The sequence below is a fragment of the Callithrix jacchus genome, chromosome 2 (genome assembly GCF_049354715.1).
Source record: "Callithrix jacchus isolate 240 chromosome 2, calJac240_pri, whole genome shotgun sequence".
Classification (NCBI taxonomy): Eukaryota; Metazoa; Chordata; class Mammalia; order Primates; family Cebidae; genus Callithrix; species Callithrix jacchus.
In genome coordinates, this window is record NC_133503.1 from 169,918,906 (window position 1) to 169,936,182 (window position 17,277).

General features: G+C 36.3%; 1 protein-coding gene across 14 annotated transcripts in view; it reads right to left on the bottom strand.

Annotated features, from left to right (window-relative positions):
- Positions 1-17,277, bottom strand: part of SPEF2 (sperm flagellar 2) — a 206,853-nt gene that overhangs the window by 97,977 nt on the left and 91,599 nt on the right. For 9 of the 14 annotated variants that reach the window (XR_004739958.3, XR_004739959.3, XM_078365609.1 and 6 more), the window contains 4 exons: positions 13,890-13,998; positions 12,750-12,907; positions 10,994-11,167; positions 7,032-7,106 (listed from right to left, as the gene is read on the bottom strand). Coding sequence is in view for 12 of the 14 variants with exons in the window: in XM_078365609.1 (XP_078221735.1) it covers positions 7,032-7,106; positions 10,994-11,167; positions 12,750-12,907; positions 13,890-13,998 (516 nt within the window). In the remaining 2 variants the exon portion in view is untranslated. The remainder of the gene's footprint in view (positions 1-7,031; positions 7,107-10,993; positions 11,168-12,749; positions 12,908-13,889; positions 13,999-17,277) is intronic. The other 5 variants (XM_078365607.1, XM_078365605.1, XM_008992176.4 and 2 more) reach the window with 2 other exon arrangements.

The following is a 17,277-nucleotide window of genomic DNA, read 5'->3' on the forward strand; positions in this document are numbered from 1 at the left end:
GTCTTTGTCAGTCGTGTTTCTAACTGTAACTACATTAGACATTTTGCTATCCACAGACAATTGTTTTATTTTAATCCTTTTCAAAGATGGTTTATAATGAGCTATAAACTTTAATAGATGCTCTTAAACACAGGTTTCTGATAACTTTGGAGATTGTGACATTGGAATAAAAGAAAATATACAGGACTCATAAACAGCTGAAATGTTCATGAATATATGAAGTGAAGCAAGAACTAAATGGACTGAACTCAGAAAGCTGAAGCAACGTTTTTGACTTTTGCTTGAGATACTGCTGATCCTCGTTTTGTTTTTCAGAGTCAAGGAAACTTACTTGGAGCTATTTACAGCCTTTAATAATTAAGCAAGCCATACTCCTATGATCAAAATTTGCAGCATGTTTGTTTCTCTATGCCTGGTTCCTCCAGAATTTAGAGCCTATCTGTGAATATTCTTATGGCAATACAGTCGTTTGCATCAGTGCAATAAAAGTCCATTTTTCCTTTGCAACAGGATACAATTGGAGAAAGTGGTTATTTTACTAAGGCTTTGACTGGAAGGGTATGCTTCCTTTTAAGGAGTAAATGTCTACTTTCAGAGCCAATAAAAGTCCAGTAGGGAAACTGGCCTCATACATTCATCTACACAGTCCCTGTACAGGGTTCCTGACCTGTGGTGAGTAAAGAATGTCACTTTTTAACAGGTCCAGGAGCTCCAAGTTTATCTTGGGACCATAGAAAGGAGAGGATCACCCAATTCATAGGTATTTGAGGATACAAACTCATGATTAGGCTTGGCTTTAAAAGGTCTTATCTGAGATTCTTTGTGGAACAGACTTCTATCAAAGCCAATCCAAAAGGCCATGTAAAAGTAATAGTTCTTGCTGCACTTTATTCTAATAATCAGGCCAAGTATAAGACTAAAATCTATTTTGCAAACTATTCAGTTCTGTGATGATTGTTTAACAAAAATGAGGACTGGAGAGACAGAAATCATGTTTCAAAACTTATCATACATTTATCATTAAATTCTAAATTCATTAGTTGTTTTTAAGTTTTCACCTACATTTTAGACTAATCCTGCTTGCTCCTGTGAACCAACCAGAAATTTCTGGCTGCAGCTCAAGATATGGTTAATGTAAAAATCTGGATCAATATGCTAGTTCCATGCAATTATCCTGCATATCCTGCCAGGTGATGGGAATAAATAGGATGCCCGTCACTCAGAAGTTTCCTTTTTGAGAAAGTAAGACCAAGGGAGCTAACCAAAGCCAAGCATCATGCACCCAAATCTTAGCAAGCATAACTATAGCCACCAGTTATTGGGGTGTGCCACAAGACATCCTTTCCTCTTCCTCGTTGGAAGAGGACTCAGTTCCACAGTTTCACCTTAGCATTCCACATATAATAAGGAGTCCATGCAACCCCCTGAGACATATTTTTGTCCCAAACTCAATTTCAAGCTTTGAGTCAAAGCCCTAGGAAGGAAAGCTGGATCTAAGGGATCCAGAGGCAAATGACAATAGAGGTTAAAAGGCACAGCAAAGGTGAATGTGGTTGATTCCTGCTGATTAAGCCAAGTTCAAGCTTCCTGTTTCATGGTTAAAGGCCACATTAGTATCCATGACATAAATGATATCTAGGGAACTCCAAGGCTACTGACAGCAGGGGAGATAAGACATAAGTGGGTAAGAGCAGATAATTCCTATTGTGTAGGGCCTCTCTGCTTCAAGGCACTTTGGCACTCACGGTGGGACCTGCCAAAATCACCCAGATACAAAGATGGAAGAAGGAAAGAAAATACTCTTCCCTCTCCCTCATGTAACCTGGATATCTGCTAGGAAGAGAAGGGAACCAGGGATGCCTAGTCCCCTCTTTCTAGATGGGTAGCTATTCATATTCATTCTGTATCCCTTTTGAATGCAACCTGACCCTCAAGGATTCCTTTAAAAGGTGCTACTTTTTTTCTTTCTCCTCCTCTGTCCTCTCTTTACATATAGGTAATTGTGTCTCTGTACCACGGGACACTCACCTTGGATGCATCCTCTGAACTGGAAAGAGTTAATTTCCCAAACCTTAAACTGGTTGGTTTAGGATTGGTCTCAGGGGAAGGGAACCCAGAAGCCTAACATGCCAGCAAATGGGTAGAGTTTTTTTTTGTTTTAACCAATTGGGGTTCTGTCCTCCCTCTCCCTGTGCAAACTGGTAAAAGCCCTCAGAAATTTTGACATGTCCTTATCCCTCCCCATGTTTCATTTTGATACATGTTTTCTAATAACCCCATTTGTCTGCTCTTGCCTTCAGGCCATCAAACTCTAAATGGTCATGCAACCAGAGCCTCTGATGGTGGCCCCTTCTGCTGGGAACCCTTAAATGGTATCTGAGGGAGCTCTAACTGCCATTTCCCAAGAACAGCACCCCCTGTCAGCTGGAAGCAATTAAGATAGGTCTTGTCTTTATCCTTAATCTAACAGCAGTTAGATGTAGTTCTTTAGAAGGGGGAATCAGACAGCCAGGTGGGAGGAGGTCCCTGGAGAAACTCCCACCAGCCTGATCACTAGAGTGGAGCCTTGGGAAGCTCACACCATTTGCCGTGGGGAGAAGTGTGGCCCCTCCTTTTCCTTTGTGGAACCTGGGATTCCAACTGCCAGGCAGTAAGGGCTCTAGTGGAGGATCTCTGGCCTTGCAAAGATCTTTCCCTTTTTTCCCTTTTCACCCAATAAAAACCTGCTTTACTCACCCTTTAAACCATCAGTGAGCCTAAATTTTCATGGCCCTGGACAAGAACCCTGTCTTTAGCTGAACTAAGGAAAAGTCCTGTAACATTAATGCTTATAATATTGATACTACATTTATTACATTAAGTGGCCTGGTAGTACCTACCCTATAAGACAAATCAGGAGGCAAGCACTGGAACAATACTAACACTAATACATGTGGCAGAGCATTGGAACTAAAGATGGCGTGATTTCCAAGTGTTTGCTCCAGAGAACTCTGGTCCCAACAGATTCTTCTCCAGGGAGAAGAATTCTGCATCCAAAATGTTCTGGGATCTTACATATGGTGTATCCTACTCCCTTTGAAATGCACATTGTCATAGAAAAATAAATCCTGTAATTAAAAACATCTTAACTTGTAACTTGGCATTTTCTGAATTTAGTTGGTTATGGAAAACTTTCTTCATGTGGCTCCTAATTATGTCTCCCAGGTAAGGCTATATGTTTGAAAGGCCACTGTTAATAAAGAAACACAATGGGACAGTGGCAAAGTGGTTCAAGAGGAGGTGAAATATTTTAAAAACACTCTAAGCACCATTGTTAATGGCATCTCAGTGCCAAGATTTGGGAGGCAGAAGGGTAGAAACTGATCTCATATGCAGAGAAGAAAAAAAATGAATCAAAGACATAAACAGCAGGAAATAATGATAAGTTTGAAGAAAGAAGAAAATAGATGGTTCCTCAACTCATAAGTGACACTTTAAATATAATTGGTATCCATGGCCTGTGAAACAAACAGATGACCAATTAATGGTGTTCACCTGAAATGGTGTTAATTCGGAATAGTAATAAATAAAATCATTTCTTCTACATGAAGAAAATCCAAAGCCACACTATTTATATGTAACAGAGAGACTTTTAAATCTTGAGAGTTCACCTATCTCAAATATTACTTAATGCAATAGAATAGTAAAATAAAAGCAATAAATATTTGGAAGTCTTTGGAGTTAGTTAATTTGAGCTAACTACGTGGCTCCAATGTGTATATTTTGCTGTTGAACTTGTGTTAGCCTGTGAATTGTTTGGAGTCTGTATGCTTTTATTAAGGATGCCCTTAGAGCATGTGTTAATTATGTCTAATTTGATGCTTTGGTACATGTCTTTTTAATTTCTATTTTTGATGATTCTATAATGATGTTTCATTTGCTTTTTTGATTCTGATGAGAAAAAACAGATGAGTAATGTAAAATATGAAAATTATTCTATTAGTAAACAAGTGAGAGCTGAGAACAACTTGTAGCCCTTAAATTTTTAACTAAAATTTCTATCTTAGTATTAACTCACCAATTAGGTCTAGTTATATAAACCCATAATATCAGATAATTAGAGAAGGGTGAGGTTCCTTTTGAGAACCATGGTTATATATATATTTATAAGCCCAAATGTCTATTTTAGCACATTATATTTTGAACATTACACACTCTTGGACTGCAACAGCATTGACAGTTTGTGATGAAAAGTTTAAAAAAGGCATTTACTTCATGACAATGCTGCTTGGATGAACCTGGAAGAAGTAAACTGCATGTATCCATAACTTCATTTCAATCTTCAGTTAATTGGTTACTATAGCAACTTCAATATGAATCTAACTGATGTGCTTTATAGAGCTTGGGATTTTCTTTCACCAACTATCAATTACTTTAAAAATTATAACCCCCTATTTCACAGAAATAGTTAAAGTAAAATAGAAAAAAAACAGAAATGAAACTAGGGTCAGAAAAAATATAGCTTAAAGTAGAAATTCAAAATCAGGAGAGGAATTAGAAGGCAGACATTGAGATCTAGGTTCTTGCACAGATACTAAACCTGAGCCATGAGTTGTTTCTGAACTTCTAGTCAGCCAAAACATAAAGGGAAATGCTTTCACTTAAAGGTGCCCATTAATCACTCAGAAGAGGAGACATTTTTCTGTCCCTTGATTCTGAACAAAATTTGTCACCTAGGATTTCACGTAGGAGCCACTGAATGATGTAGTAGGCATAATATTCCTTAAGAAAATATAGTACCAGGTTGTTATCGGCATAATAAAAGTTTTACTGCTAGGTTATGTGGTAGAGGACTTTTTATCAAAATGTTGAGGACTTTTTTTTAAGACTGGAAGTCTTATTTCATTTCAATGGACATTAAAGTTGGCTTACTAAATTCTAAAACTAAGCAAAGTCATTAATGAGTTTTGAATGAAAACATGGTCATCAGAAATACTGTTCTTAACGGAATTCTTTACAACAAATAATTCTATAAAAACTTAAATTTGGCCAGGCATGGTGGCTCACTCCTGTAATCCCAGGATTTTGGAAGGCTGAGGCAGGGAGATTGCTTGAGCCCAGGAGTTTGAGACCAGCTTGGGCAACATGGTGAAACCTGATTTCTACAAAAAATACAAAAATTAGCCAGGGATGGTGGCTATGCCTGTGGTTCCAGCTACTTGAAAAGCTGGGGTGGGAGGACTGTTTGAGCCTATGAGGTCAAGGCTGCAGTGAGTCATGATCACACCACTGCATTCCAGCCTGGGCAACAGAATGAGACCCTGTTTCAAAACAAAGAAACAACAACTTAAAATCAAACATTATTGTTTCATAATCAAACATTATGCAGAAGAAAAACTTTGCAAGCCTGGTATGTTAGAAATGGTATCGCATGGATAAAGCCATAGGCATTTACAATTAACTGAAAAAGGCAAGCAATGTAACACCACCAGATTCACTTAAGTTGTAAGGTCCCTGGGCAGTAGGGAAGCAGTCCGGGTGGCGGGTGGGGAACCAACCTCCCACTTATCAAACAATTAAAAGAAGCGAAACAAAAAAACCTATCAACAAAACCTAAAAACAACCTGGACTTAACAGCCATGGAATTGTAATATTGGCACAAACAACAACAAAAAGTAAACACCAAATATGAATGTCAGGTCAAAATAATTTTCAATAATACAACATCAACCAAAATAACCTGTTAATGCTCAAATAGGTAACTTAAAAGTACCTGACTGTTAAAAAAATAGTTACAGAGTACATACCCAAATACCCTAAAAGGGACACCGACCCTCATAAATGAGCTGTTAAAAGTTTACTTATTGTGGGTGTTTGCATAACATAAATTTTCCAGGGAATTTATATTCTTTGAAAAAGCACAGAGTGGGGTTGGGGGAGGGGACAATAACTCAAAGTTCTCTAAAATACTTGCAAGAGCTCTTTAAGGTTCTCTTTACTCTTATATGGTTGAATTTTCTAAAGAAACTCAAATAAGTAGTACTTATTATTTGTATATGCATGAAATATAAATTAGAATAAAGTAAAAATCATTGAAATCCTTTGCCAGTATGTAGTTACACCAAGAAGTTACATCAAGCTGTAAATATTTGTTGATTCCAATTCTTTTTTTTTTTTGAGTGAAATGGTGCGATCTTGGCTCACTGCAACCTCCATTACCTGGGTTCAAGCGATTCTCCTGCCTCAGCCTCCCTAGTAGCTGGGACTACAGTTGAGTGCCACCACACCTGGCTAATTTTTGTATTTTTTTTTTTTTTTTTTAGTAGAGACGGGGTTTGACCATGTTAGCAGGATGGTCTCAATCTATTGACTCGGGATTTGCCTTCCTCAGCTTCCCAAAGGGCTGGGATTACAGGATTTAGCCACCATGCCCAGCCCCAATTCATATCTTTGTTTATAAATTATTGGCTTTAATTATTCCAAAAAATGTAGGACAGGTCTCAAAAACTACCTTCAAGAATTCCACTAAAAATAGACAGTAAAAATCAAATATTCTACTTTAGTTAACAGTATCCTATCAAGGTTACTTCCTTAGTTTTGTAAATGTTCTAAGGTAATGTAAGATTTTTATTTTATTGTTTTTACCAATGGGCTTATCAGTGAAGGAAATTCAATAAGAGATCCAAGAAAACTTGATTCAGTATGTAGCTTTCTGATGGCACAGTTTAGCCCAAGGATAACAGCTCTAATGTCTCTGATCAATGGATATTCTGCATATTAGATATTCTCTAAATTATCCCTGCCAGCATCACTTTTCTCAGCAGGGCCTTTGGTAAGCACTAGGATACAGAAAGTTTGAGGTTATATTCTTTGGCATGGCTTATGATTTACAAATGCCTGAGAGAAGCAATCAAGGTATACCACTACACAAATCTAGCTATTTTCACTGAAATAGTTATAAAATACAGAATTACATGTAATCATATCTATTTTTATCTGCTGTAATAAAATACAGAATTACATGCAATCATATCTATTTTTATCTGCTATACCTTTTCTTTTGAGTGTGGTCTCACCTTTCTTTCCTTTTCCTTCCTGAGGAGATTCTTGCTTACCAGGCGGAGCTTCTAAACAAAATTCAACACACAAAAATCACTGATGATTTACTTCAATAGCCTGGGCTACATGATTTGCAAGCAAGCTAATGCTATTTCCCATAGGTAAACAGTTATATTTGTGAACTGCATAAAATGGCTCAGGTCTTTACTATGAGTTAAAATTACTCTGAAGACAGACTATGGGCTAAAACTTCTGGGATGATAGCTCTAATAACAGCATTATTCTCATATGGAGACATTTAGTCCTAACTTTAATATAAACATTTGGTAATGGATTTGATCATAAACTCTTTAATGGAACTAGCTGTAGTGTTTTTAAAAGATAATCACAAGTCCATTTGAAGCATATAGCTGTATTTGGATTTATTTCAACTGAATGTGGCTATACAATGAGACAACTGTATCCGTAATAAAAGTGATGTCAAAGCCGGGTACGGTGGAATGTGCCTGTAGTCCCAGCTATTGAGGAAGTTGAGGCTGGAGGATGGCTTGAGCCCGGGAGTTTGAGTCTGGCCTGGGCAACATAGTGAGACCCTGTTTCTAAAAATTAAATAAGTAAATAAAATGATTAAATAAAATAAAAATGATGGCCAAACACTGTGAAGAAGAGTTATATAACCACATTGTTTTGATACACTGCACCCTTGCACTTCTCTTGGTCACACACCTTGTAACTTCTACATTTTTCATTGACTGTAATTGTAATGCAATTACAATGATGTGAGTATATTTATCTTAACTTCCCTGGGATATAGTTCAGAAATATACTGGAAGGGAGAAACCGGAAAACCAATGATTTGGAGATGCCCCAATTATTAAAAATAATTCAGGCGGGTGGATTACGAGGTCAAGAGATTGAGACCATCCTGGTCAACATGGTAAAACCCCATCTCTACTAAAAATACAAAAATTAGCTGGGCATGGTGGTGCGTGCCTGTAGTCCCAGCTACTCGGGAGGCTGAGGCAGGAGAATTGCTTGAATCCAGAAGGCAGAGGTTGTGGTTAGCCGAGATCGTGCCATTGCACTCCAGTCTGGGTAACAACAGCGAAACTCCGTCTCAAAAAAAAAAAAAAAAAAAAAAAAAAAATTCACTACATCCTGCATTATTTACCAAACAAATTTAATTATTTTCCTTCCTTGGTCCTGGGCTACATTGTTTTCCTTCATTTTAAAGGATGAACCAGTATGGCAATTTAAATGCCTGTGATGGAGAGAGACTCCCTCTAACCTATTGTTTTGTATTTAGAAGTGATAGTTATAAGAATGTATAAATGCCTAGCATCTCTCACTTACATTTAAATATCACAGACATGACAACCAAGATTCCATAGAAATAAGACAGGAGACTTTGTTAATCTCTCTAAATGAATGTTTAAAAATCCAAATAGTTGATAACTAAATTTGGAAGAAAGAGGGAGGAGGGATGAAAGTGAGGGACGAAAAGAGGGAGGGAGAGAGGAAGGGAGGGAGAGAGGGAGGGAGGGAGAGAGGGAGGGAGGGAGAGAGGGAGGGAGAGAGGGAGGAAGGAAGAAAGGAAGGAAAGAAGGGAAGGAGGGAAAAGGGAAGGAAAGAAAGAAAAACCTAAATAGAAGTATAGGTAGTATTATTCTATTGTGCCATACTAAACACTAATTCTAAATTAAATACTGACAATTGATACTGCATTTGATAATAGACCCTTTAATGGAACATAACTATGAAGATTTTAAAATTTAATCCCAAGTATAATTGAAGCAGATATATAATACAGAACTGAATAAAATATAGAACAATTTTTGAACAAAATAACTATTAGGAATTTAATATGCTAATCCCTTTTAAAATTTTCGTTTTGTTTTTTAGTAAATAATTCCTCTTTTCATCTCAACTTCTACTGAAGACTGTACTTAGATGTCTGAGTAGGGCATGTTCGGAAGCCCCAGGCTTACACGTCTAAAAATATTCCATTTTGGAAAATTTGTGAACTATTAATACAAAAATTTTAAAAACCTATGATAAACGTTCCTCTCCAAAATTGCTTAACCTAGATTCTCTCAGCTGCAGGGGCAGTGCTATCTGCTCTCCTGCCCATCAGTGCTCATCATACTGAGGTTGGATGGCAGCAATTGGGACTCCGGAGATTAACTTTTCTAAACATTCTTAAAGATCAGGCACTAGCCTTGAAATTGGTGGGAAAAAAAGACAAGTACAACCACTCTTTAAAGCCACAATAGATTTATTATTTCTCCAATGAACAGTATTCAAGAATACAATTATAAAATAGCAAACTTCAGAAACTTAAAGACTGAGCTTTCTTCATCAGAAACACTAGAGACTGGTTTCAGGGAATGGCTCAAATACATAGATGCTCCTGACTGGAGCAAGCTGAGGAGGAGCAAGAGATGTAGAGCCATAACTATAGGTTAAAGGATTTGATAATGCCAGGTTCACTTTAGCCACTGTGAAAACTGTCTTCTGAAGTTATTTTTTTCTTTTCTTTTTCTTTTTTTTGGAGGCAGAGCCTCACTCTATTCCCCAGGCAGGAGTGCAATGTCACCATCTCGGCTCACTGCAATCTCCACATCCCAGTTCAAGCGATTCTCCTGCCTCAGCCTTCCGAGTAGCTGGGATTACAGACTCCTACCAACATGCCTGGCTAATTTTTTTATTTTTAATAGAGATGGAGTTCTGCCATGTTGGCCAGGATTGTCTTGAACTCCTGACCTCAGGTGATCCGCCCTCCTCAGCCTCCCAAAGTGCTGGGATTACAGGCATGAGCTACCAAGCCCAGTCCGTCTTCTCTAGTTCTAAAAAGCAGTTAAAAGATTTCTATTTTCCTCCAGACCTCTGAATTGTTTTTTAATTTCTTAATGAAACAGTGGGAAAAGGGTGTATATTTAAATCACGTCTTTGTGTTTTATTGTTCATATGATAAAAACATTTTTTAGAGTTTGTATGTTTTCCCTTTAGTAAAGTTCTAATTTCCTGGAGTGAAATGGTCTTTAATATACCATAATATATCTTACCAAAGTCTTCAAATTTCTTTGTTTATATGAATGGGTTTAATTTAAAAATTTCAGACCTATCTCAATGAAGCAGAAAGACTATGGAGTTTAGAAATGTCATGACACAATATCAGAGATACTTAGACATGGTGTGACTGCACAGTCAGCCATTTATAAGCTGAAACTAGGAACTAGAGCCTTATATGTTTCATGTACACATACAACAGGATACTGACACTCTACCAATAGCATGCATTACAACAACAATTGAGCACTTTCCTTTCATCATTACATTCACTGTCTACCATTTAATGCTAGACTTATCGTCCTTAGTGGTTAAGGATCTAGAAAAAAACTAAAAATGTTCTCTACCTAGGCTCCGTACATACATGTTTACTGAGATGGCAGGAGCTTATTTCTATACTTTTATAATCACATAGTCCTGAAGATTTACAGTTACGTATAAATTCTAGTTCTAATGGTTGCTGATAATTTCTTCCCTTATTGTGGTAGAAAACCAGCTATACTCATTCCTATTTTATTAAGATATTCTTACTCTATACAAAAAAGTAACTCTATAGTTCAGGAAACAGATGTGCATCCTCTTGATCTGCCTGAAGTTACTTGTTACTCTGTGTCTTTTCCTCTTCTCATCTGTGATCTTACTCTTATCGGTAGACCTAGGTGAGATGACTCCATGTCGCCTCCTACACAGTGAAGAAGCTGGGCTTTGTAACAACCACACTTTTAGCTACTGTGAGGGCTTTTCCACTTCTGTCTGAGTGTGAAGCCTTGTTTCATATGATCGAAGTTGCCCAAAGTCTGAATGTACATAGACTATAATTTATAATTCTTTACTGAGTAAAAATAAGAAATCAAAAAACAAGATTATAAATCATTCTGTCAATCACCTGATTTAGGTTTTCCTTTTGCACTAGGAGTTTTTGAAGGCACATGCTGAAGATGAGTTTCCTTCTCTTTTTCTGTTTCAGGAGCGGGAGTGGGAGAAGGTGCAGGAAGTGGAAGCTCAGCCAGGGAAGCTGCTGCTTTTTCCTCAGCTTCCTTTTCTTCTAATTTCTTCTCAACTTCAAAAGGATGATAAGAATTGACCTTCATTAGAAACTCCAGACATCTAATATTTCACTTGAACTAAGAGAAATCTAAATTAATATAAAACACTCTTACATATTTAAAGCTAATTCATGATTTACCACATTCTTTAAGTTTTAACTTAATTGGGATGTTTAATATGGAACTCTGGGCTAGGTTAATGTTTATTGTTTTAATGGTTAAATATTTGTTAATTACCTGTTCGAAGTATACATCTAAAATAAGTGATAACTAAGTCTATTAATGTATACTACTATTAATGTAGTCAGTTTTTATTAGAATGCAAACTGTTTAGGAAAATGTGAAGTTGAGTCCAATAGTTGGCAAAAACAAACTGATTCTAACATGTAGCATCAAGCCTTTATGAGTTAGAATTAGTTTGTTTTTGCTTCCCAACCAAGACTTTGTAAGATTGCTATGGAAGGTTTCTCCCTCCTGTCAGCCTCATTTCTGTCAAATGACATGTTAAGCCTCTTAAAATACAGTATGATTGGTTTTTATTTGAAGGGTTCATGCTGGTGGTTTTTGGAGTAGTCATTTAGATGTAGGAGCTTGTCTTTCTAAGTGTGAGCTCCTGGATTTCCATGGTGATTGTGGTTTATGGCGATGGGCTATTTTAATATTAGTTAACTGACACATTATGGTACTTTAAGTCACAAATTTAGCGACAGGAGGCAGTATGCTTTCAAGGCAACTTTAGAATCCTTTTGATACTATTAACTTTGACCATTTTTTTTATTATACCAATAAACTGTAGTTGCCAGTATAATTAGGGATGATTGATAAACAAAAATGAAACATTTCTTTTTCAAATCATTTCTTGAAGGTAAAATCTCAATGGAAATCTGACATTGGACTGAACTTAAAATCTCTTTCAATAAAAAACTTCAATGATAGTATAAACAGTTAGTGGGCAATTATCATTGGTTGAATGAAGAAGAAAGATATCTGGGTAGTTTAATGTGTGTGAGATATAACATGAAAGCAAGTTAATAAATAATGATCAATTTAATTAATAATAATAAAGAAACTCATAACAAAAAAGGTAGATTTGAGAAAAAATGAATTGCCTAGTGTGTTCATTTTAAAAGAAGAATTCACACAGTTTCTTTATAATATTAAAGCTAACAAAGAAAACCTTTACCCATATCTACAATATCCCTAATTTTCATTATTTTTTACTTAAAAATATCTAATTAACAAATAAAGATTGCATATATCCAGAGGGTAAAATGTGAATTAACATCTTTAAATTTAAGTCCGATGAGTTCTTTCTGTTGTTGTCTTTACATGAAAACAATGCTTTCAGAGAGATGGCCTCTTTTTGATTAAAATAAAAGAGAGAAAAATATTTTATTCAGAAACACATACAACAGAAAGCTAAAGCCAGACGCAGACAGAAGCAGAACACACTTGTAGATAGTATAAATCCAAATATAAGAAAGAACATTTCAAAAAAAAAAAGAACATTTCAATCACATCTTCATTTCCTCCCAAACTCATTAAAACCACACATTTTAGTTGCATAAACTAAAAGCTATAAACAAATTTAAATACCTTTATTCTTTTTTTTCACTATTTCAGTCGCAAAAATTTCTTTTAGTTTTTGACATAAAGATTCCTTATCTATTTCAGCATTGATTTTTATCAAAATATTTTCTGGCTCTGAAAACCATTGCTCCAATAAGGGCCAGTGGTCCAAGAAGCCTATAATTCTGCAAAATCAAAATATTATATGAATATCTCATGCTGATCAAAAGATTAGAATGACATTAAGTATAATCTATCCAACATGCATAATGGAAAGATGGGCTGCCAATATTATTGAAAAAGAAACAATGCTATTTACTTTAGGTTAAAAAAGAAATATTTAATGTTATTAAGATATTTTTTTTGAGATGTATGAAAGTAAAAGAGGAAAATGTCATTGATTCAGGAAAATGTTCAGTATAAGTTCAGGTCTCTAAGTGAAAATCTAAGAAAACATCATCTGTGCTCACAGTACAAAAACTGAACGCTCTTCAGAAGGTAGCTACAGCCTGATTCACCTCGGCCATCTATCTTTTTCTAAGAGATAGAAATTGAAGAGATCTTTGAGTAAGCACAGACGGTTTAGACTTATCTGCTTTACTTAAAAGTGTTCTTGGAATCATCTTAAAACTGTTTTTTCTTCCTCCTGGTGAGTAGACAGCCTTAATGTAGCTCAAATTATTCTTCTCTGGTTCATTTCATATTGTTGAACTTTTCAGGGTTTCGTAAAAATGTCTAATTTGGTGTAAATTTCTATTTCCAATGGAAAATTGCAAACAACCAAAAGAATAATTTTATTTTAGCAAAATAGAAGTAGTTTATACTCCGATGCTTGGCTCTGTGAAGTTCCACCATTTTCACTGGCATTTCCATTATGAGTGCTGAATCAGGATTCCAGAGAGTTAACGTACAAGTTCATGTAACCATAAAGGGAAGCATTTCCTGATTTAATTCTTATTTTTTTCAGACTCTAATGACTTGCACTCTAAATGTGAAAACTAGCACACAAATATTTTACTAATTATCAAAACTACTTTCTTTTCTTTTACCTGTAAAAGACTGAATGCTAAGAAATGGATATTCTACTAGATCTGACGATTCCAAAGTGGTTGTCAATTTATTCAGAGAGCATGAAACAAGAAGCAGAGCATTTAGTTAAAAACTAACCTATGTTGTATCTGGTCTCTTAAGTTCTGGTCTTGATCTTTATCTTGGTTTTCAGCAGCTACATGTTGACTGATATCTTCTTGAGCAGTTTTACAAGAAAATTCTTCAGCTATGGTATAAAACGGATTTAATTAGATAATTTTCAAAACCAAAGTGGCTACTTCCTGCTAAAATATACTGATGCAAGATGCCAAACAGATATGGTTCCCGTATTTGGTCCAGTGTTTCTCAACAATGATTTAAAAGAGGGACTCCATGTTTGGATCCCCTTCCACAAACACTCTTGTGCTCGTGGAAGCTGTTTTTCTCTCTCCTGGATTTTCCCTCTGGAGTCTCCTTCCACAAACACTCCCTTCGTGGAAGCTTGTCTTCCCCCTCCTAAACTCCATCACTCTCTATTCCCTTCCACTCAGTGTGGAAGCTGCTTTCCTCTCCTGGATTCCATCTTTCTGGATTTTCTCACTCAGTGTGAGAGTTAGCTGTTTGTTTCTCTCTCCTTCTCCTGTTTCTCTCTCTATATATATATAAAGAGAAGAAAAGAAAAAAATGTTTTAAAAGACATTGAAAGAGTATAGTTTTGAGATAAGAATTTCATTTTTTTCTTGGAAATTGTGGAAAATAAGGAATACATTAAAGAGAAGTTGTAGTTTCAGAGTAGAGGATCTGAGGATTGATTATGACAGACGAGAATGAAAAATGATGGGTCATCATGAACTGAATTAGAAAAATTAATATGGTGATGTAAAAATTAAGATGAAAGAACAAGGTGGCCAGAATGTCAAATATGCATAAAATTATTTCTTGATATTATATTGCAATACAATAAAATTATTGTTCATTTTTAGACTTTATGATCTCCCTGCAGAATAGACATAAAGGAATAGACCCGAAGAGACCAAAACAAACAAACAGAAAAACAATCTCAACAGCTCTGACTGAGTCCTATTCTGGATTTATGGTACAAAGTCCAGAATATTAACCAATTTAGAATAAATAAACAATCAGAAAGAGAAAAGAAAGCCTTGAACTAGATTAAAAGAAATTAGAATTACTCAATGGAAGAGAACATTGAACAGTGAATTAATAGAGTTCAAGAAAACGAAGAACGCTCAAGGGATATAGTAATCAGTTGTTTTTCATCTCCATTCATAATAGAACAAGGGGAAATCAATTTAGAATACAGAATGATGCTTTAAAATTCTTGATTTGGAGAAACCTGAAGAACTTCATCACCAGCATCCAGTCCCTAAATTCCTACCTCCTTTTTTCGGAATTTATCTGCATTATCCTAACTTCACTTTATGCTTTCTAGCAAACCTAAACTGTGTGAATGAACACTTCAAGTTCTCTCGGTCCCTTAACAACTCCAATTTCTGTGTCCTTCTGTACCAGCCTTATATGATATCATTTTTTAAGACTTATGCTGGTAGATATCTTTGAATAAAAATGCACAACCTTTATTGTCACTAAAGAGAGAACTAAAAAAAACTAAAAAACTAACAAATATCCTGTGACCATAGCTCTTTTTTTTTCTTTTAGAGATAAACTTCTTGGGCATTATCTCCACTCACTCTCCATCTCTGTCCCTCCCACTCACACCTCACTGCTATCCTTCCTTTTCTCTCCCACCCTCTATGAAATGGCTTGCATAATGGTCACCAAAAATGCCAAAGTACACATTTCAGTCCTTATTTTGGCTTCTCTGTAGTACCTACAGGTAAAATTTGGCATACAATTCTTAAAAACTGTTATACATATTATGTCATTTGATACTCAACAGAAACTTGTAATGTAGGATCAAGATTCCATAATTAGCTTCAAATTGCACAGTTCATAAATGGTAGAGAAGGGATTTGATTCTCAGCAATGTGACCCCAAATTCTGGACTCTTTTTAAATTTTTATAGTCTTTGTTGAATTATACTTGCCAAAAAAATGCATACACGAATATACAGCTCCATGAATTCCTGAAGTGAAGACAGTCAGCACCCAGATATACAAACATCATCAGTCCCAGAAGCCCCCTCCTGTTTCTTTTCAATTACTATTAGCCACAAAGGGTCACTATTTGAAGACTGAATTCAAAACCTGTCTGTACCTCTCACCAGAGGGTGAACATTACTGTTCTATCTCAGGCTGACCAATGACTAAATAGCGGAGGCAGCCACCTCCTTTTCCATTCCAATGCAGCCTTTTACTCTCACAATGGCCATTCCCTCTTTTTATGTTCCCAGTCTCCTGCCCATTGGCTTTGAGTCTGGACCATTTATCTCAGTCCAGCCCTGGCAAGACTTTGTAGCCCATGTGGCTTTGGATGTAAAGTGCTTCTCTGTGATGACGTTCTTCAGGTTTCTCCACAGACCCCGAGCACTGCAGAACTGCATGCTGCACCCGACCCTGGTGGCTAGGCTCCCACTCAGCCCAGGCTCCTGCTGGTCTGGAAGGGGGACTAGGTAACACATTTGCCTTGAAAATTTGTCCTCCCTTGGCTTATGAGACATTCCTCTCCCAGGCTTTCTTTTTCTCCATTTAGCTGCTGCTTCTAAACACTTCTTCCTTTGCTCTCTCCACTAAATTCTGGTTACTATCTATAGAGCAATGTGATTTTTTTGGAGGCAGGGTCTCACTCTGTTACCCAGGTTGAAGTGCAGTGTCATGATCATGACTCATTGCAGCCTCGAATTCCTGGGCTCAAGTAATCCTCCCACCTCAGCCTCCCGAGTAGCTAGAATCACAGACATGTGCCTCCATGTTGGGATTTTTTTTTTATTTTAATTTTTTGTAGAGACAAGGTCTTGCCATGTTGCCTAGGCTGATCTGAAACTCATGGGCTCAAGTGTTTCAAATCATCTTTTTTACAATGTGGAAATGGTCTCCGCTGAACACAATTAATTTTCATTTCTAAGAAAAAGAATCATTTGCATTACTATCAATTTCCTACTATTTATAGAGTTATAGAAGAATTGAGTCAAAACCAATGAAATCAGGTACCCACAAAGGTTCAAGAGTCAATACTCAGCCTTCTAGTAAAATGATGTGCAGGTAATCATTTGTTGGTTTCAAAGTCTTCTATCATTTTTCCCTGACATATTTACCACGTTTATTATCATGTGCCAGATTCTATCCTAAGCATGTAACTCCGATCTCATTTAATACCCATAACAATCCAACAAGCCATTCTGTCATAAAGATTGTGACACTGAGGCTTAGAATAATAAAGTAACTTTCCCAAGGTCAAGTATCTTCTCATACATAAGAAAGCCAAGGTTCAAGAATCAATGCTTTTACCAGTAAGTATTTAAGTGGTGGAATAAAGAATTTTTTTTTCAAGGTTGAAAAAGAGTTAAATAAACTATGAATTTTTGCAAGAAGATTCAACCCCATCATGT